The following is a 22,419-nucleotide window of genomic DNA, read 5'->3' as shown; positions in this document are numbered from 1 at the left end:
TTTTGCAGCGGCCTAAATCAACAGCATAGTCATAGTCATAGTCATTCTATTTATTCATGGTTAATCCTTTAGAAAGCTACGCAAACAAAACAAATGTACATGTACTAATCTATTCTATCTAATATTCTAATTATTCCAATGACTAACAATGCTTTTAGAAGGATGCCGTACCGCTGATAAATTATTTACAATATAAAGAGAAGTACTCTATTTGAAAATTTGCGTGATGTAAGAAAGGGTTGTTACTGAGAAAGTCGGATTGCAATAGAAAAGAAAATGTTGGTTAGTTTTTTTTTATTTATTACCAAGGGGAAACTTTTCAGAAAATTTGCCTAATGTAAGAAAGGGTTGTTACCGAATGGGAGAGAGTCGGATTGCAGCAGAAAATGTTGATTTTTTTTTGTTATTACCAATGGGATACTTTTTAAAAGCTGCTGTTTGACAGGACTAAGTAATAAAACATAAAAGAGTGCGTTGGTGGGGAGAGTAAAATGAACTGAGTCGATTAAGAAAGGTAACAATGCACCAATGTGAATTAAGCTTGGTAAGTCATTTGTGTAGCTCCCCTTCAAATACAAGAACAAATCACCTGAAAGGTAAATAAGCAATTCTTGCGGAGTCACCTGGCTTTTTTCTCGACAAACAATTCGTTGTATATTTTTGCATGTGATCACGTACCGCGCCGGTACATTAATATGGCGCACAAAGCTATTTGAGCACTGAGCTGGAAAAAGTGCAAACTGACTGGAGAAGCCTGCTCTGAGGCCAAACTAACTCGACTAAAAAGCCATTACTCCATGGGGCCACAAAGGTAAGTGACGCTTCATCGTAAAAGAAAGTATTGTCTTGCTTATCTTTGATGGTGTGTACATGACATGGCCAAACGAGGTTAATTGTTGAACAGTAGAATTGAATGTCGCGGCCAATCGAATTGAGCCGCTGGAAAAAGCGAAGATTCCTCCTTGAAGCGAATGGAGCGCAGCTATTTCGTGTGCTTGCGCGCTTGTTCTATAAAATTATTCATTCGTCACGAGAGACAAATCATTTTCAACTTAGCTGTTTTACTCGGCTGATCTATGGACTCAAAAACTGAGTTAGAGTGACAGTTTAAAAAAGTGACTTTTTCAGTAGCTCAATTTTATAAGTTCACAATGATCACACGCAGCGGCTTGGATCCCGTCCACTGCATAATTCAAGTTAAAACAATATTGCACAACAGGCAGTAAACGGCACCACAGGAAAGTTCTGCTCGGTATTGAGTTTCATCCATGGACTTAAAAGGATTGGGAGTTAGAAGCACTTTCAAGAAAAGCGTAATAAACGATAACAGAGGAAAGTACCGCTCAGTAGTTTTATTTGAATGGTCAAGCTTAAAGATTTCATCCACAGACTCCAAAGTTATAACAAAGTTTTAAAGCAGAATACAATTGTAGTTCCTCGAGAAAATTGTGCTCAGTGGCGTTAACCGCACTAAAATTTCAACTGAGTGATCTGGTACCACACTTCACAGCATGGTAAACTGACCTCGACAGCAAAATTAGAGCCGCAAATTTCATAGCCCACGTAGCAAGCGTTTCAGCGAATGCACAAAACCCCGCGGAATCGCTTGCTACGGAGGTATGTTACTAAAACAAACAGTAAATTCCTTTCGATTGGGTCAGAGTGACTGGTTGCACGAGCCCTTCATTTAAGGAACCTGGCTGCAGGCTGGAACAGCAACTCTTGTGTTATCGCAAGCGAACGCTGGACTCCTCGTAAGTCATCAAACCTCTTCCTTCCTTGGCCCTTTTCAGTGTTGACTGATTTGCTACTGGTTTCGTGCGAATTCACGCGAAACCTTGAATCAGTAATAATGGAAACCTTTGCTATTACCTACGGAGAAGTGTGGAGGTATTATATTTTTCGAAATTTTGGACCTAAACACTGCTTTAGAGAACGGAAATTTTTGTACCTTAGTTTTAGACCTGACCCGTATAAGTCGTCTTAAATATGTATTCTATTCAGGACAGTAGACCAAGGAAAAAGAAAAACTCTGCTCCACTGGCTATGTGGCCAAAACGCGGGCATCTAAACATTACTCCCAACTAAATATCACTATAACATATTCCATTTCCGGCGCCAACAATTGACAAAAAAGTATATACCCACCCAAGTTTATGTAGAGCGTGATTCTCTTGTTTAAGGCCATCCAAAGTAACTTTTAAAATTATTTTAATATATCGGCAGCGGAATCCATACACGTCTATTTAAGATAAATAACAAATGCAACCACGTTAAGCTACCCAGCTTAAAAATGGCAAAAATTGCAAAAAATGGCTCAGAAAATGCCAAAAAATCCATACAGACTAAAATTGCCACTGAAAAATCTACAACTTACAGTATTTCTAAAAAGTGTGGCTGAAAATACCAAATATGGAAGACGTTTTGCTACCTGACCAAAATTGCCGCGAATTGAAAACGCAAACCAAATTGCCTTCGCCACTCCGCACGTTTGCTTTGAATGTTTATAAATCCTTCAAAGAGAGTACAAGTGTTTGCGCTCACAAATGGCGTTCTTTGTGCTGTACTAAAGTAATGATGACTGAACTGCAAAAAATTCCCGGTGCCTACAATGTTTATTTTGTGGCTTACTGAAGTTTGTCGATCTTTGGTTTGAAATTTTCGAAACCAGTGCGGTTTTTTATTTTCCTTTGTCCTACTATGGTAATAGCCTCGAAGATAGAAGAAGATGATAATAGACCATATGCAAAAGTGGCTGACATTTTAAAATATCAGTTCTTTGTCTCCATTCAAATTAGCTCTTCCGGGCTCTTTCAAGGTTAAATATACTTTTGATTTTTAAACTCAAGAACGAGGTTAGTAAGGCTAATTTGAATGCAAACAACTGAAAAGAATATTAAAATGTCAGGGCCTATATATCAGAGCAGGTGTGTTCAAAGCAAGAACAATTAGAGCCACGTCATTCAAAAGAAAAAATCCTCGGGCTGAAGTTACCTTAGTTTTTGTATGATTTTGGTGTTTATTCATCCAGCTGCCGTGTTGCCCACAAGTTTTCAAGGCCGGGTAGGTACCGTAGCTCCTTGCCGCTTTCTTCTCTAGCTGTTACTCGGTGTCTCGTCTACATTGGAAGGTTGATTCGGAGCTCTTTCAATTGAATGCAGTTTTGACGTAAGTTTGCATCCTTTGCGTTCCCTCAGTCTCGGCAGCCGCCGGGATATTCGCATTGTAGATCCTCCAGCGCTGCCTGGCCATACAACATCAATTTGTGTATTTTATAGTTTACCGTTCAAGTGACACCAGAATCCTTATTTGTAATTAGTATTAACAGTCTGATCTATGATTCACGTCGACGATCCAAGCATGCAAAAAGCGTCTTCACTAATTCTGATTAATAATTAGAAAATTTCGTCAATTTTGTGGTAGACTGTGGGCCGGTTACTGAGCTCAGGTTTTTCTTTTTTTTTTTTTTTTCACTCTTAATCTCCAGTGAATATTATGGGAAGTAATACATGTTCTCTGCTTTGAGGACTTATGTGCTAATGTGCCGCTAGGTACAAAGGACATACGGCAACAGTGATATTATACTTTACCGTAGGAAATACATGTTCTCTGTTCTAAGAGGCGAGAACTGAAAAATGACGGTCGAAGGATTTAATTGCTTAGATCTATTTGTGAAAGAGTAGAGTCTGTTTGTTAAACCGAGTAAGAACTTTGGCATCGCTCAAGTCCCCTCGTTTGGTCGTATTCTATCCGTTAGGTGAACAGGAGACCTGCAGCTGCACCCTTCAAAAGCTCTGTTATCAGTGCACTGATCCAGATAACCTGCTGCTGCGTTGGTGTTTTTTTTTGGGGGGGGGGGGGAAGGAGGGGGGGGGGTCGGGGGGGAAGAGGGGGGTTGGGAGCATTGTTTTGTTCAGTGTTCAGTCGTTCTTTTGTTCTTTCAACAAACCATGTAAGTCGTTGCAAATTTGCCCGATGTCAACAAAAACAACAGGTGATGCGCCGATGGTCTGAAAGTACATCAGAGTGCAAGAGTGCAGATTCAGATTTGATCGGTAACTTGAATTATTTGCACATATAAGTTACTGTAGGACACTCGCTTGACACAGCGGAGAGGCACCAGGAATCTAAGTAGTTCTTCTTTATTCTTGACGACGATTCTTCACAATACTACATCTGCTCTACACCTTTTCCTACAAGTATCACTCAAATCACGCCTTGCTTTATAGTGTGCTGTAAACATGTTTATGACTGTAATCCAACCAAGGCCAGATGGTCCTAGCCAGAGATAGGAATTCGTTTCGCCAAAATACACTAACAGGAAAGAACAACACAACCACAACTGTTCTAAGAAAATAGATGTCGATAGAGAGGGAAACCAATCAGGCTGATAAAATCCTTAAGTGTTTTGATTGATTTCAACCTTCGAGGAAGCCCAAGCCAAGGTTAAAGGAAGTATAGGTAAACCTGTACCCAGTACAGCTCTTTGAGCAACAGGAAAAAGTCAAATAATCTGGAAAATATCCATCAAAACTATCGAAAGGAAATAACTACTGTATTCTAAAATTAAAGTCGAAAACACACCCTTTCATTAGTTTCACAACATTACAATGCGGACCAAAATTGTTGAGATACTTTCAGAAAATTTTGCACTGACGGAAGTCGCTTTTCTTTCGTCCCACCCCTCCCAAAAAGCTATGTTGTTTCCCAATCATTTTAATCTTTGTCTTTGGGGACAGGGGAGGGGTCCATGTGTCAAGAATACTAGACAAACAAATAAACATATGTGAGGGTCGACATATGGCCACATAAGCCCACATTGCAAATGCACATTTTCGCAAGGTGTGGCGAGCAATTTTGGCCTCAATCATACATTGCAATTACATGTTGACGTAACTGGTGGCCCAAATATTTGAAGGTGTATCTTTATATCATCCGCCCACAGGTGATATCTTAGAGTTTCCCCTTCGATTCAATTGTAAATTTGCCAAGATCCGGCTCCTTAAGGTTTCTAGATTAACATTCTCTATTACGACAGATCTATGCTTGCGGCAAAATGAATCAATAAACTGAATAAAGACAGTCTTACCAGGTACAGGGTGTAGGTGGGATTTATTTAATGATAGAACATTCATTTTACCAATGTTTCTTTTAATGATAACCACCTTGCCATCAAGGCAGACGACCAAGCTCCCTATTGGTGTCGATGCCTTCTATTATACAGACGGTTCACTTCGCCGATGATCAACGGTGAGATATCAATGCCGTCTTTTTACAGGCGCGCGGTTCACTTCACCGATGATCAAAGGCGAGATATCGATCTGTAACATACAAGTTGTTTAAATTACATATTGCAAAGTTGACGAATTTTTAAATTACTCGTTCTGTATAGTGAAACAATCACATAACATGTGAAAGTTTATGTACACCCTAATTGAAATAAGCAAAAAGCGCGCTTCCCAAATAAACGACCGGCAGAAATAGAAAAGGTGGACGTTTGGCAAAGTTTACTGCCACCTATGACACTAGCTTGTTCGAGAACTGATATACGGCAATTTTGTGAGATCGAGGACGAGCGTAAATTAATGTGCAAATTAAATATTTCCGGTTTGGTTTTGAAACAGAGGGGAAAGGGAAATGGACAAAGCACGTTTCAATATGGAGACAAACCAAATTCACCAATAACAATCAATCACTCCAGACCTGAGCATCATCGAATCTAATTTCCAGTTTACGCAAGTAGTTTGGCGCACAGCCGAGCCTTCCTTTAATATATGGCCTTGGTGCCAAAACAAAATGCTTCTCTTACGTGATCTCCATGTCATGTCATGTCCGCTGTCTCCTCACTAATTGGCTTAGTCAGGACCGCCCCCGCACAAAAAATCTCTCTTACCTCGAGTGCCTTCGTTCCGCCTTCACGCTCGTTTTTAAAATTTCCATTATTATTTATAATTATTTATAATTGTATAGTTCTCGTATTACTCGGCGAAGAATGCCCTTGGTCTGTTCTCATGAGCAACAGTGCATATAGACTTGCTTACAAGTCGAACTTAGAGAGCGCGAAGCGCGATCGTCAGAGCTCGAGCGAGCGAGCGCGGAGCGCGAGCGAGCGAGAGCTCGTGCCAGGTCCATTCAAAGAGAAGCAAGCGAGCGACTTTGAGAAAGTCTACAGTGCATACTTTTCCCATTGTGGGGCAAACGGGGCTTGTTAATGCGGTTTTGTCCCAGACCTTTTGTCCTTAATTGTAGCATTTTGGTAAAGCACAAATATTAAGCATTATTTTTTAATAGTGTTGTTTATCCGGAAAATTATTGTTTTCAGGACGTAATTAAAGCATTTTTACGAGATGATATGAAAACTGGACACAATAAGCCGTCATAGGAGTCGAGTGAACACGGTTGAGCCATTAGTACTGGTATTTGGTTTAGAGACTGTCATCCCTGTGTCTGGATAATTTGTACACCTTGTCCGGGAGTTTTAAGACTCACTGATCGAACCTGTTTAATTAAATTAACGCTAGCATTTATCAGAACGTTTTAGTTACTTTGTTTGAGAGGACCGAGCAGTTTGGTTGGGAAAATGGAACATTATTATTATTATTATTATTATTATTATTATTATTATTATTATTATTATTATTATTATTAATATTATTATTATTATTAATAAAATCTTTATTACAAAACCTCAATTAAAATCCTATTTACAACCAACCTGCTGTTACAAAAAATCCAATCAATTCATCGAACCACTATTCATTCACAAATTCTAAAAAAAGAAGTAACTTAACCTTACATAAAAGAAGAGGAAGTAGATATAATTAATAATAAAAGTTCTAAATTCTATAAAATAAAGCATGCCATTATGCAGAGATATTAAGATCATACAATCGAATCATACTAAAGACGGCTAAACCAGTGTCCATAAAAAGCCCTAAGTATAAAAGTATATAGACACGTATTTCAGATATCCGCACTAGCGACATTTATTATTATTATTATTATTATTATTATTATTATTATTATTATTATTATTATTATTATTATTATTATTATTATTATTATTATTATTATTATAAAATTTTTTTTATGTAGAACGCCCCGGAGAGATACCTCTCGGAATTTTTACACCTAGGCGTGATTGGTGTTTTGTGTTCTCATTGCGTGCTGTAGACATGCTGATGACAGTTGATACTTGCAAGCAGACGCATGGTAAACTGATTTGAGCTATACCGTGAAATTATGTCTGATGTTGAAAAAATGCCGAGGGCATCCCTTTCTTGGTATCCATCCTTGCGCAAGAATTAATTCTGTCGGGGCAAGAAATGATTTCGGAAAGATAATATCACAAACAACATGAAAACATAAACCTGAGACTAGTGCATGTATCTGAAAAATTGACGATAAAATCAGTACAATTCCTGATCAAATTTGGAAGATATTTACATGTTCAAGAATTTAGGAATTTCGGATCCGATAAATAAACTTCCTTGAAACTGAATGATAATGTTTAATGCCTTTACATGGGCGTGTTAAAAATCTCTCGACAAAATAATATCCAATAACGGGAAAAAATTCCAAAACATTGAAGAACATAATTTATACTACAACTGAATTTAGCCCGATGTTTTTAGAGACTGATTATTAAAGGTAAAGGTTGTTCTCCGAACATCCTAGTAAGAAGTTTTAATCCCCCTGATATTTGCAAATTTTAATTTCCTTGGTATGGATAAGCTTGTTGTTTAGTTGTTTACGTTTGCCCGTTATTATCAGCCTGAAATAACCATGAATAAAATTACTGTTAACTTGAACTTGATATTCTCGTTACCCATGCGCTTATAATGTGTTGATATATTGTTAGATGAAATTGGATGTTGATCGTTCAATTTTCTCACCGGAAATGCCAGAGATAAATGCAAGTGATCATCGCACAATTCTTACGAGGAATATGTTTGTGTTTCACTTGGATAAAACGTGAAATGCAGGTGTAATCGTGTACGCTGCATATAAAACCCCCGGCCAAGTAAGGAAGTGTCTTAAACACCGGCTGAATATGTCAGAAAATTCTCCGCGTTTCCTTGAAGGTGTGGTTGGTTAATTACATGCCAGGCACGAAGCAATCGTTCGTCACTGTTGAAATAATCCTGTGATGACATTTCCTGAATTCGTTTACGTTTTATCCTCCAAATAAAGTTTCAAGTTTCACCACGCAGTAGGCAATATATTTTGAAATCGTCAGTGGAACCGAGTAGAAACAGAAGAGGACGTAGAACATACAAGAACATATTTGTGGTGGTTTATTTCACTTCAAAGCGGGGGTCAATTGCAAGTAAGTATTTCGTTGCTTTTTTTCTTTTCGTACGATTGTGAAAATTCTCATTCATTCTTGATAAATCCTCAATGCGTGCAGCACAACACCATGTCACTCTCGAGTATTGCAGCGAGTGCGTGAAAATAGTATAATTTTCCTTGGCAAAATCGTTGCAGTTCTGTATAATCCGTTATCTTTGCAAAGTTGCACTTGGAGAATGAAGGTCAAGCGACGAATATCGTGGTCCAAGATAATCCAAGAGGCTTTGCTCTGAGAGAGCGAATCACATGTTTGTTATTTATAATGCATGTAAAGAGTTGGTACAATGAGATATCAGGCAGATTGCCAGCGATATCGCGAATAATGAAATGATTCAAGCACAACAATTTTCCCGCCAAACGAGAGCTCTCGTCAGTCTTGTGGTTTAACGTTCTTGTTTGAATTTCTACAAAAGTTGCGGTTTTCAAAGCGGCGTATATCAGCTGCGTTTATTTATGCATGGCTCAATTTCACAATTTAAACGTCATTTGTATACCTTTGTTCTCTTGGTTGATATATGAACTATCTTTGTATTGCTAATTAAGGGGAAATGTCACGTATATTTGCCACTTTTGATGGTTTCTGCTAACAAATAGTTTCACGTTCTGTTGATGTAACTTGCTATTTTTGCTCGCATCGTCTCGGAAAGCGCTGCATGCTGGGTAGTGATACATTGTGTTTGAAGTGCTCTCCGAAAGGGCGGGTTAATTTGAATAATAATATTGCCTCTTGGAGCTTTTCAAAGCGGCATTGTTTACTTGTCACCTAAGCCACGGCAAATTAGAATGGAGTCGTATGATGTGAAACACTTAACATTCGCGTCTGGCGCCGTTAGAAAAGACGCGAACAAATCTGAACTCTCATATTCGACTTCGTATTCACTGACGATAGAACGGCAATTTGGAGCATATTTCAAAAGACCAAGGGGTATAAGACGTATAATTATGCACAGTTGGCTTGTTGTACAGTGTGTATTTGAGTTATATTGAGGGTCTTTACTTCATTTAAAAGTTAATTTGCTTGGCAACTGTATCATGAGTTATTTGTCTCAAATTTTAGGTCTGAAGCAACAGCAAGTGAGCGAATTACAAAGACTCGAAGATCTGCAGATAGCACGATGCTGTACCTGTATTTTAGCGTATTGCTTGTATTAGCTGGTAAGATGTATATTCTATGCATTTCTTTCAACGGATATTTTAAAGTTACTGGTCCCCGTTAGCACTTTAATATCAAAGCGACTCTTGAGCTTCATAATATCTTCTCGATAAGCTGGAATAGGGAAGCTTACACTACATTCCAAAAGATACAGCTACCACTATGGATAATAACACACTTTATCGAACAGCACTGACTAGTGATAGTGAGTGTGATACATGAAATTTGTCAATTTTGGGGACAAACTGTCATCTGCATTTTATAACATTTAAAATATCTGTCGAGGCTGTTATTGAACTAGCTTGAGGTCCGTACAGGGAAAATATTGCTCAAGTTCTTTTCGGCTTGGTCCATAAACTTGCAAAACCGAAAGAACAAGACCAGTATTTTCCCAATATGGACGGAACAATCTAGTTCAATAAGGTTTTTAGTAATATATACATGAAAACTTAACTGTTTGTTGCTTTCTTAATTCCGTGTGAAACTGTTATATATATTCAAAATACACAGTCCATTATAGCGGCCCATATAGGAAAATTCAGACCGCTCCGGTAGCCAATCAAAATGCCCCTTTTCAATGCAGACTGATTCAGCTAAATGTACATGTAATAAATAGGTATGTATGCAGCTATCTCAAACAGAAACTTGTTTCCCTTGGATGCTATTTTCAGTTAAGTAAGTGGGATGGTAATCTAGCACATAAGATTTTGAGTCAATGCCACTGTGTGCCCCCCCCCCCCCCCCAACTGCCAAAACTCAGGCTGCAAACTCTATTTAATGAAAATACATAATTTTATTGACAGAGCTATTTTCGTAAGGTGGATGATACCGTTTTTATCAAACCTATGCAATGCAGAAGTGGTATAACCGTATTAAGTAAAAAAAAAACCTTCAGGCATTTCTATGCATTTTCAGAGATAATTAATGTGGCCGCTAAATGTAGTTTAGGGTAGGTTAAAGTCAACGCAATGCCGGTCAGTGGACGCCATTCATTGTGGCTCAGGGGCGACCTTTGAGCTCTCTGCTTGGGGGCACCCCATGGTTTGCAGTGCATTTGCTTGCTTCCTGGCCTGTGAGAAAGGTCATTTTGCTTGCTTTATTGTCAAGCCTTTTTCCCTCTGCGCCCTCCCTTTGTTAAGTGTCAGGTCTAGTAAGTATTCCACTGATTGGGTTCAGTGTGATGGTGCCATTGGTGGTGGCTGCTCACAGGGTTGCCATGGATACCTCCTCCATGCCTGAGTGCTGCTTGGTAACACTTACCCTGTATCGCTTTTGCTTTTCATTTCAAGGTGGCATTCATGGTACTCCAGTTCCACCTAACTTTTCTTTTGAAGTTAACTCTTCAATGGAAATTATTCATCGTCCGTTTAGTGGTAATGCCGTGATCAACTGCAATACGAATGACGCCAGTGCAATTGTGACACTAGAGAAGTTGCACCCTCAAAAGCCAAGCAATGTTCCAGTCGAGGAAGGAAAGATAACAAGAAATGGATCAGTGTTTACCATTCATAACATCATAGTACATGATGGAGGAAAGTATCAGTGTGTTGCTGAGAAAAATGGACAGGTTATCAAACGGGAAATCCTCTTGATTGTAGATACAAGTATGTGCTAAATCATGCCTGTTATAATATTTTAAGGAACTTAAGCACAGAAGTTAGTGAGCCAAGGACTGGTCACAACTGGAAGTAAATCTTTTTTCCATTTTGGAGCGTTTTGATGCCATCACGTATGTAACGTCATGCCACAGATGTCCAACAAGAGCTTTTCCCATCCGTTGTGACGAGCAAAAACATGACAAAAAAGGAAACATTTGTCTTACAGTTGCAGTCCCTGGCTCACGAATGTCTGTGCTCACTATAACTTTTACGGTATTTTTGTGTTTTTAAATTCTCAGTCTTGCCTTTTATACTGTCTTCCTTTTTGTTTGGTCAGCGAGGCCAAGATAGTGTAATACTGTAAAAAGTCGGAATTTACTAATACATCAGTTTTTACCAGCAGTGCCCCCGACCCCAACTGGGTATTCGCATTTTTTTCAAAACCAGCTGATGGGGGACAAATGAGCTGCTCAAATGCCACACATTGCAACTAAAGAAGTCAATTTCTTTGTTAATTCAAAGTTCCCAGTCCATTCTTCCCTTGGGCATATCTTTTGTCTCAAATCACCATAATTTCCCCTCCTAATTTTTTTTATGTCCTGGGAGAGGGGTGTGACACTTGTCTCCTGCATGCTTGCATAGCAACCCTTCTGAATCTTTTTTGAATCAGACATTACATTAACTGTAAGACTGTCCAGACATCTTCCATGCTGGATTTTCACGCAAGGTGCAATCTGCAATTCAAAGCACTTTTGCAGCGCATTGTGGGATAATGTACAGTTCCAGCAAATATCCATACTCAATCCTCCACGGACGGTTTTTTGTTTTGCACCCCTCTCCCCTCAGGAAATTCCAGTTTAGCTTCATACTTTGCTTCTAAAATTTTGACTTTTAAGACCCCCCTCCCCCTAGGAATTTCCAATGACCTTCCGTGGGGTGGGTATGGATTTTTTCTGGAACTGTAAAATCTCAAAACACATGCTTAACTTGAGTAGCTGTAAATCAAGTTCAGAGCCAGTGTCTGATGACAGTAAAACTACATACTAATAATAATTATTATTATTATTATTATTATTATTATATGATGGAGTTATTGGACACTGTGTTCCTAATTTGACTTAATTTGACCTAATTTGGCCTAAGTTGGCCATTTTAGAAAATAAATGTAGGTGATGGTTAATTACCAAAAATATTCCACGAGCTTGCATTGAATATGAGATGAAAGATAGTCAACATGTATTAAATGATCCAGTTTGTAATAAGAATAATTATTTCTAGCACCGCAGACTACACTGTATGTACAGTGTATCAGTTAGTCTCCAAAGGCTTCATTCTTAACAAAATCTGACTGTAGTGTTTGTTGATCATACAGTGTACAGTAAAAGGTTAAAAGTTGTGTACCAGTTTCTAATCTGTTTTTTTTTTTTTTATCACAGACAAGCCAAAGATTGCTATCATTCCTTTCAAGTCAAAGAGTGTACTAACTGGCTCAAATTTTTACTACACTTGTGAGGCTACAAAGGGGAGCATTGAGTGGTTTAAAGATGAACCTGTTCCTCTGCGACTGCCAGCAGCCAGTTTGAAGGGTGTTGTTGTGCAAGAAAGCATTGGTGCTGACAATATTGTAAGAAAAGATCTTGCATTCAAAAATGTGGATGGCTCTCATTCAGGGAATTACAGGTGTGAACTTACTTTTCGAGGAAAAACTTTAGAGAAGATTGTACGAGTGCTTGTTAACGGTAAGTATTATAATCTACAGTTGTATATGTAAAAGGATATTACACGGCAGTGCGAAGATATGAATTTTATTTTCAAGTGGTAATGACAATATTTTACAAACGAGTGTAATGAGTGAGTGAAATATTGATTTTAACACAAGAAAATGAAATTCATATTTTCAAGCCACTGTGTAATTTTCTTTTATTACATAGATGAATCTACTTCTCGCCATTTTTTTACTGACTGGCATGAAAAAGCGGGAAATAACGTCATCAATATATCCTCACTAGTGAGGATATGGAAAATACGCCACTTGGGTCCCGGATGTACATGTAGCATCATATGAATTTTACACGTGTAGTAAGTAAGTAAGTATAACTTGAATAACACGGGCAGCATGATTTTGCAATCGCTGCAAACTTTTGCTAGACGCAGCTGATGGTTCACCCCATGCAGTGTTGGTATAACTTAGGATTGGCTCAACAAATGAAGGGGTGTGTGGAATAAGGCCCTAAGTGACTTTTGATGTTAGGACAAATTCTCCTTTGTTTCACAAGTGAATACAAGGGAATTTGGAAGGAGAATCTAGCAATTTATCAGAAGTCACTTAGGGCTTTTTTCCAGGCACCCCTTCAAATGTATTATTGACACACTTTGCCGCTTTAAGATCAAGACAAGATCGTATTCAAGTGGTCTGTGAAAAAGGGCATTTTATCTGCTTAATTTTCAAGGTTTTTTCCTCGCTGCCCTCCCTTTGGTAAGTATTGGGTTCGGTAACTGCATGTATTCCACTGATTGGGTTCAGTGTGACGGTGCCTTTTGGTGGTGGCCGTTCACAGGGTTGCCATGGATACCTCATTCCCCGTGCCTGATTTCTGCCTGGCTCAACCAACCTTTTAAGGCACCAGCTCCCAAAGCTCATCTATTGTGGATTAGTTTAACCGTTGTTCGGTTGTTAAAAAAGCCCGGATATTTACCTATTCAACCATTTTTCTACAAGTGCAATTTGCGTGTTTTGTGTTGTACATTGTATTGTGTATGTGTAGATCCTACCGTTAGTATTGTAAAAGTTTAGTTACCTAATAAATGAAGGGCAGAATGCAGAACCATCTTCTGTCACATTTTAGGTCAACTTTTCGTTTCGCTCAGAGAGCCTGGATTTTTACATGTGGTCTTCAATTTAGTCAGAGAACATCGCTCTATGTTTTGTGTAAAAATTGGTTCATGCTTAGCGTGCGTATATCGAGTTATGGATGCACGCGGGAAGTTTGGAGAGCACAAGAGAAGCGTAAGAGTTGCTCGAGGCGTAGCCGAGAGCAACTCTAGCTTCTTGAGTGCTCTCCAAACTTCCCAAGTGCATCCATAACTCCATACAGCTATTTCAATTAATGTTGTCGGATCAAAATAAAGCTAAAAGATAAGACAGCAATGTTTTGTGGGATTATTTTTTATGAATAATTTCATCAAAATCATCCCTGCACGTGCAGGTCATTGTACTGCTTATTACAACCTATTGTTTTCTCCAGGCATGACTGATTTTGATGAATTTATTCATAAAAATCCCACGTAAACTTTCGGTCTTGTCAATTAGCTTCATGCTTTGAACCGACAACGTTAGTTGAAATGACTGTATACGCACAGCTAAAAGCATGAACCAATTCTTTTTTTATAACATAGCGCGCGCATGCTTCCTTCACCTGACTTGCACACGTCATCGGATGGACGCACGGCCGTGCGTATGTTGAGAAATATACCATGATGACGCCAATAGTAATTAGATTAGGATGCGCGCGCGCTATGTTATAATTCCCGCTGGTTTACGCTTAGTTGGCCGGAGAAAGCAAGACCAAACTATCGAGTCATGGAACGCCGAAAAGCAAAGAAAAAAGCGGGAAAACAGGTGCTTTGGAGCGACAATAAAACAAAAACCGAAAAAGCCCGCGATGTTCTTTGAGGGCTTCATGAAAAAATTCAGGCACGTTTGAACGAAACGACAAATCGACCCTAAAATTCGACATAAGACGGTCAATCACACAATCCTTCAAACAATTAAACGGTTAAAAAAAACTTTTAGTCTTTTTCGTAACAAGCAATGGTTGTTAATTATTTTAGACCCAAAGCCTGCAAAGATCACAAGTTACTCATCGTCTCCCTTATCGGTGAATCCTAACCAAGCTAAGCTAGAGATTTCATGTAGAGTCACTGGATTTCCTGCACCCGTCGTAACATGGAGAAAAGATGGCAAAGTCATTGGTAACTGTGCTGGACAAAGAGATTGTCGCTACGTTAAACAACACGATGGCTTACAAATAAGACGGCCACGCTACCCTGACGATGATGCAGTGTTCAGCTGTGAGGCAAGAAATATGTACGGAATTGACAGTAAAACGTTTACAGTCGTAGTACCAGGTGGGTTTTCAGTAAAATTTATTTGTAGTACTTACAGTAATTTAATTAAAGCGGTGCTTGGAAAAAAAAGCGTAGAACGCTATTAAGCTGATTTCAGGGAGGGATTGTGCTGGGCTGCATAGAAGACCCATTGAGCAATTTTCATTCTTCGTGCATGGGAACTAGTGAAAAGAAAACTGATTCGGTTAAAGTTTATAATAGCCGAAAAAAGCTAAAGTCTAAACATTTAACCAGGATATCCATTCTACACACCTCTTCCACCGTGGAACTCCTTCCTCAATGCTCTCATGATACCCTTTTCATTACTGTGACTGTTTAATACAGGTGAAGGCAAGCAATAAATTAACGAAGGATTAGAGATTTAACTCTGCAGTGTATGTTGTAGTGCTAAGTGAACCCATGAATTTCCCACTGAGCGTTAGCCTTAGAAAGAAAATGGGAGACCACACGAGGCAGAGAAAAATGATGGATGGGAATCGAACACACGACCTCCGCATTTGATCAACCTTTGCTCTAGTGACTGACCTACGAGTTTAAACGATATTAGTTTGTAATACACTTAATACACTGTAATACACTTATGTCCAGAAATGCACCTAACCGGTACCGTGAATTTGGGTACTTCATGTAAAACAGGCCTTTCTGTCGCTTTCTTACTAGTATATGACTTCATGTTTGACAGAATTATACTGAGAATTAAGGTTAGGGGACACCTTGTGATGTCTATCATACAGTTCATGAATCTCATAAGCGTACAAAAGGCCATTTTACAGTTGTGTGCTTAGTGACCTGGTCTTGGATTGGAAGCGAGGCTGGGGGTGACCTTGTTTTGATACAAACCTCACTGCTTTTCATATGTAAATGCAAACTAGTTAGCATAAGAACAGCATGATCTACATATGAAAAGCAATGTTTGTATCAAAACAAGGTCACCCCAGCCTCGCTTCCAATCTAGGGCCAAGTCACTAGACACACAACTGTAAAATGGCCTATTCTGGACATATCTGTGTATTAAAATCCCATTCGACCTGGAAACAGGGGATGAGGAGCCACTCTTTGGATGTGCCACTGAAATTCCTATTTATTCATTTAAAGTGAGACTTGAGTTTGACGCCCTACGCTTGTATTAGGGTCACGCTAGGATTTGTATTGGACTTCTTACTGACCATACTCCTAATTTCTTGTTTCTAATTTGATTTCAGCTCCTCCAGTCCTGGACAGATCAATTCAAACAGTATTTACCTTTGCTGACTCTCAGAGCGATCCAGTTTACATTCGTTGCGTTCTTCTGGAGGGTAGTCCGAAACCTACATTCGAGTGGTCTTATCAATTATGTGTTCGTCTACAAAGATTAACATGTTATCCATGGACGGACATCAGAAGCCGGCCTGCTTTCAGAGCTATGAACAGCATTTCACATAGCACCCTGAGAATCAGCCCTTCTCATTTGCCACCTCGACTGAATTTCCGCTGCAAGGCAACGAATGACGAAGGGAGCGATGAGATGACTTTTGAACTCCGTAAACGTGCAAGATATTATTAAGAATGTCGTGTTGTAATCTGCTACAATACAGAACACGTGCATGGGCCTTAAATAATTCAAAACTGCAGCATATTTTAAAACGTAACATTAAACAGTGCATTTAATTGAGGCAAGTTATTCAATAGTAAAGGCACCATTTTGCATAATTAAATGTGAATGTTATCGTTATCGTCAAGGATAGATAGAGTCTGGAAAACCCCGTCGTAATACCTTCATAATCAGCTATCGCGTTGGTCTCAACGAAGTTTGCCGTCCTTTTTCCCTTCCCATCCCGCTGCTTAAGTTCAACATTCAGTATCACAAAGGTTAATACCAGCATGGTTATTTTAAGGGCCTTTAGAATCTCTTCCAGCCATAAGCCGTAGTATTTAACGTACACCTCATTACAGTGCGACGCACCTTACCGTGGCCACCCAACAATTTTTTTTTTTACAAGTTAGCCAATCAGGATACGCGAATTTGGTCAACGGTCACGCCTCCTTGCAAAGTCCAACAGGCAAGTGACGCAACAACGAATTATTGAAAACATGTTTTGGATTTTATGGCTAACTTGTAAAAAAAAGTTTGTTGGGTGGCCACGGTAAGGCGCGTCGCACTGTAATAGACTGTAACGCTTTTTCAGTAAATATTTTAACAGATCGTTGTTGTTCAAGGCAAGTGTTTTTTGCTCTCGGCTGCATTTTATCTTTGCAAAAGGTCGTGTAAGTTATGACAGACTGCTTTTCTTCACTCCTCTTAACTTGAAATGAAAATTGTTTTACTTGTGTTTTACATTATTCTTTTCCATTCATCAAAAGAATGTTTGACACCTTAAGTGTACATGACGTAGTATTCTTTCAGGTAAAGAGACTGGCACTAATCTACACTATTTAGCCCTTAGCACTGATTTGAAAACGGTCAGCTGTCATTTATTGTCATAAGTAACTCTATGTAAAGAAGTTAAAAATTACCGTTCTTGGCAGCTAGGCCTCGTTGGTGTACTGTTTACGTACGGGTGAAATGAAGCAAATGACCCGGGTTCGAGGCTCACCTGTTCTGATTTTAACTTTCTTTTTACGGTTAACTTTGAAATAAGTCAGTTTTAAGTAAGTGTTACATTTATTGTGTAAACGTGATAAGATATCCAACCCCTTTCTGACGGATTACTGAGTGTGCGCTCCACATTTGTGAATTTACCAAATATCAACGCCACTGACTCATTCTAGGATTTATCATGAGTTATTGTTTGGCGACTTTATCGTATCATTTATATATATTTAATGAGTCATGCCTATCAAGCTTATTCCAAAATGGCTTCCATTTTAAAATCTTTTGTCTGCATTCAAATTAGCCCTTCTTGCCTCGTTCAAGGTAAAATATTCTTTTGATTTTTGAGATTGAGAACGAGGTAAGAAGGGCTTATTTGAACCAAAAAAAAAAAAGAAAAGAAAAGAATATTAAAATGGTAGCCATTTTGGAATGAGGTTTATTCTTGGGTTAAAACAAATGTTTAACGTTGTTTTTGTTTCCATTACCTTATATATTGTACTCAAGATTGCCAATAACTTTAAAGTGCATGTAACGCTCCGAGTCAAGCTGAATAAAGACTGTATTTACCCATCAGTGCGTCTTTGTCTTTTTAAAGATTCCCAGCTCCTGCCTTATAATAAGTGCCCCATTTTCCATAGCTTCCGTACAGCACAATCCATTAGAGTATCAACGGGAGGGGACTAGCCTTTTGTTTGTTGGAGTCTTTGTGCATTCTGTACTGTGCTCGGTTTTCGGCGGGATTCTACCTAAATTTGAATGAAATTTGAAAAGGTTTTAAGAAGGGATAGAAGAAGGAAAATGATTTGGAACACCAACAGATAGCTGATACCCACGCAAGAGCACCCAAGGTTGCCAGTGGACTAACTTGGTGTCCGCCTATTAATTATTAACTACAAATTCTAATTTTAAAACTTCACTAAATCTTCAATATTTCTTATGTCTCTTAATTTTACCAATCCTAGAAAAACTATCTCCTTCCAAATATACCCAAAAATCACCCAAAAATTCACAAAACACCCCTACCATACAGATTCACGGGATGAGTGTAGAGTTTTTGGATTGCTTGAAACGTGAACGAGATATTTCCATTAAAGCCATGTCAAGTGGCGGAAAAATGGCGTTTAGGTATAATCCCCCTTTAAGACCGAGTCCACGAGAGGAACAGCTAGTATTGATACAAGCCATCTCTCCAGTTCGGATGAAACTTAGCCATCAGATTGAAGTACCTACCCAGCACCTCTAATTCAGAAAGTGGGCCACTTTTGCGGCTTTTCCCTTATGAATTAAACAACTCCTCCCCAATCCCTCCTCGTTCACTTTTCTAATTTGCACACTACTGCTCGCAGTCTACAATTTTCTTATTGCGGTCAGAACTTCAAGGGAGTCTCGTCTGAATCTATATATACTTGGAAGTTCTTCGTGAGAAAATAAATTTCGTGCTGACGGAACTTTCTTTTGCGTATTTGTGGAGGAATAACTGGGAACAGCAAGTACTCCATTTTATTTGTTTTGCCAAACTTTTGATCGACTTTATTCCATTAGGTTATCCCTACGATCGTAGAGAAAATATTTATTAGTCAAATATTTATTTGGCAACTTTTGCAACCACTGTATCCAACACCCTTTGTACAAGTAATTTTCTGTATACATAACTTGCAAACACCTTATCACCAGCTGTTAAGATACCTACCTTGCCACCACCGCAACCAAAAACTTCTGTTTATTAGTAAATAGTCCCATTCTTAAGGAACACCGTTTGTACAACTAATTTACCACATGGATACTTTGCAACCAAAACCCTTTCTATCAGCAAATGTTAACATACAATAAAAACCCGTCCGCAAACAAGAACATGTGGATTAAGAACACCCAGGCTGAAATTTGGTTAAAAAGGAGCATATATATAAGAACACATTCAGCCTGAAAATTGAAAATTGTTTATATATATAAAACTCTTCCCTTTTCAGTTTAATAGAACAAACAGTGTCTGTAGCTTTACTGTGGTATTGCACTAAGATCTCTGTATAAATGCTAGTAATTTCACTTGCTTGTGCAATTTATTTTCTAATGTTGTGTGTCTCAAGTTTAATTTTCTCTCAAAGCTATGTATTTCATCATAGTTAGTAAATCCCTTACATTTTTTTAGAAGTAAAAAATTAAGAACACTTAAGAACACTTTCAGACTGATTTCACCTAAAATACCCGATATATAAGAACCCAATCAGCCTGAACCCCGATAATGGGTGTTCTTGTTTGCGGGGTTTTACTGTAGTTATCTTGCAACCCTTGCAACAACCGGAACCAACATCAGTTAGTAGCCACTGCAACCAACACCCTCTGTAAAACTCATTTCCTACATGAATACTTTGCAACCCTTTCAACCACTGCCCCCAACATCTTTTTATTTCCAAAGAGACTTGACTTGACTTATTTCCTTGCTCCCAAGGGAGGAAATGGGCCGGAAATTCTTCTTCGAAAATATTTCTAAACAGTGGCATATTTAATTGTCAACTTTTGCACCCAGTGTATAAGCAACACCCTTTGAACAACTAATTTCGATCGTGTCTAAAAGTACACGAGTGGCCACGAATGACCACGAGTGAGAATACATTAAAATATTATACTGACGTCATAATGACGTCATTTTATCAAATAATCACTATTTAACCGCAAATGGACCGTTTCCGGATACTTAAATATTAGGTAAATTCGAACTTAAGACATTTTAGTGTCTTTAGAAAATGTCTAAAATATCTTTAGTGTCGAATTTACCTATTTAAGTCCCGGGAATAGTCCATTTGAGGTTAAATAGTGACTATTTTATAAAATGACGGTTAGCTGTCATTTATTGTCATAGGTAACTCTATGTTCCTGTTCTGATTTTAACTTTCTTTTTACAGTTGCTCCAAATGGGTTAAGTTTGAAGTAAGTGTTACATTTATTGTGTAACTGGCGTAATAAGATGTCCAACCTCCTTCTGACGGATTGCAGAGTGTGCGCTCCACATTTGTGAATTGACCAAATATCAACGCCATTAACTCATCCCGTCGCTAGAATTTATCACAAGTTAGTGTCTGACGACTTTATCCTTTCCTATCATTTGTATATCTGAGCTGATTTTCCAAAAGGTGGCTATAGTTTTCAGCTCTGTCTGTGAGCTGAAAACAGCCAAGAAACTTCGACGCCTTGCTCTGGAATAAATTTGAGGGGGGGGGGGGGGGCGTCACCTGCTATGCCATCAAACAGGCCAGGGTCTGGCCTTGAGAACCAATGGCATTAGAGGGGTCAGGAGTGCAAAGCTGGAGGGGGGGAGGGGTGGGTATGAATTGGCTTGTTGTGTTGACCCGACTGAATTTTTTTGATTTGCCATTCTCCAGTCAAGGAGACTTCTTTTTGTGGTCTCTAAAGAACATGTCGGTTTCTTTTAGGGTGAAAGATCAATGTCAGGCAGCTCCTTCACTGTCCAGTGTATTCTGGGGTAGCTCAAGCAGAAGTCCAGGCAGCGGTGGGTGTTAGGGGAGGGGTAACTGCTAGAAGTGGCCCTTTGAGTTTGTGGCCACCTTTTGGAAAATCAGCTCAGATATATTTAACGAGTTATGCCTATTTTTGTGTTAAAACAAATGTTTAAGCGTTGTTTTCGTTTGTTAATTCCTTTACCTTATATACTGTACTCAAGATTACCAATAACTTTAATTTATGTAGCTCTCTGACTCAAGCTGAATAGACTGTAACGATGATTTCCCATCATTGCGTAGCTTTGTCTTTTTACAGATTACCAGCGCCTGCCTTCAAATACGCGCCGCATTGCTATCAAGGTCTCTTCTTTTGGAGGGTGTGGGTTTCTGCCACATTGGTACCTCTCACATTTGTAAAACAAAACATTGTTCCTCGTTCTTATTATCCATGCTACTGATAAGGCAGGGGTATAAACATACATCTCTGCGCTGTAATTTTTGTCAGGGATTCGTATTCATTTTTTGCTACCTTTTCGGTTCACAGCATTTCTGCGCGCCTTAAAACCAAATTTTGATGTACCTCTTCCATTCCTATACTGCATGGGAGGGGAAAAGGCCAGGCCAGTTTATTTATGTGTCATAATTATGAAAAAGGAACACTGATAGCAGAAATTACTGCCACAGAGACTTTGTAATCTTTTCCAATTAGACAGTGGTTCGTATTACTTAAGAAAGCGAGAATTTGTTCAACCTCGATTCTCTTCGGTGACATATGGAAAACACTCACTTCGTTACCTAGGGCCTAAACTGTGGAATGATCTCACTCCTAGAATAAGATATCAACCCTCTCTGAAGCAATTTAAAAGAGTCATACGTAATCAGGACCTTACTGCCCTAGCAGCAAATGTCAGTAACTGTCGAGGCTGCAACCTATGCCGAGAATGACTAGGGTTTACATGATTTTTTGCAATTGATGTATGAAATTCTATTAATATGGTTTACGATGTAAATTTTAATTCATTTTTTATAATTTTTTAGAATTTTTAGAATTTAGTTAGGTGTCCACTATTAGTAGAGGGGACTTCTCCCCTCAGCTACATTTTCTTGACTCGTTAATAAAGTCATTATTATTATTATTATTATTATTATTATTATTATTAT

The 22,419-nt window shown here is 38.7% G+C and overlaps 1 protein-coding gene across 5 annotated transcripts; it reads left to right on the top strand.

Moving 5' to 3' along the window:
* The first annotated feature begins 648 nt into the window (after positions 1–648).
* On the top strand, positions 649–18,376 carry LOC146481514 (protein sidekick-2-like). Of its 5 annotated transcripts, XR_014864434.1 has the most exons (7): positions 649–811; positions 9,410–9,507; positions 10,795–11,109; positions 12,540–12,842; positions 14,935–15,231; positions 16,434–17,135; positions 17,360–18,376. XR_014864434.1 is itself a non-coding variant. In XM_085108289.1 (6 exons), the coding sequence occupies exons 1-6, from the start codon at positions 798–800 to the stop codon at positions 16,772–16,774; spliced, it is 1,368 nt and encodes a 455-aa protein (XP_084964415.1). In that variant the 5' UTR covers positions 649–797; the 3' UTR covers positions 16,775–18,376. The 5 variants fall into 5 exon arrangements, 4 of the variants coding, with proteins under 4 accessions (XP_084964415.1, XP_084964417.1, XP_084964416.1 ...); XM_085108289.1 differs by having other exon boundaries at positions 16,434–18,376; XM_085108291.1 differs by lacking the exon at positions 649–811 and adding an exon at positions 7,981–8,329 and having other exon boundaries at positions 16,434–18,376.
* The last annotated feature ends 4,043 nt before the right edge of the window (positions 18,377–22,419 follow it).

This window comes from Pavona decussata, unplaced genomic scaffold (assembly GCF_977016875.1).
Source record: "Pavona decussata unplaced genomic scaffold, jaPavDecu1.1 SCAFFOLD_49, whole genome shotgun sequence".
Lineage (NCBI taxonomy): Eukaryota > Metazoa > Cnidaria > Anthozoa > Scleractinia > Agariciidae > Pavona > Pavona decussata.
This window is presented reverse-complemented; position numbering and strand designations above follow the sequence as displayed.

Coding starts and splice junctions, on each gene's coding strand:
- LOC146481514 (XM_085108289.1), top strand. Junction 11,110..12,539: donor CCTCTTGATTGTAGATACAA/GTATGTGCTAAA, acceptor TTTTTATCACAG/ACAAGCCAAAGATTGCTATC. Junction 15,232..16,433: donor GTTTACAGTCGTAGTACCAG/GTGGGTTTTCAG, acceptor ATTTGATTTCAG/CTCCTCCAGTCCTGGACAGA.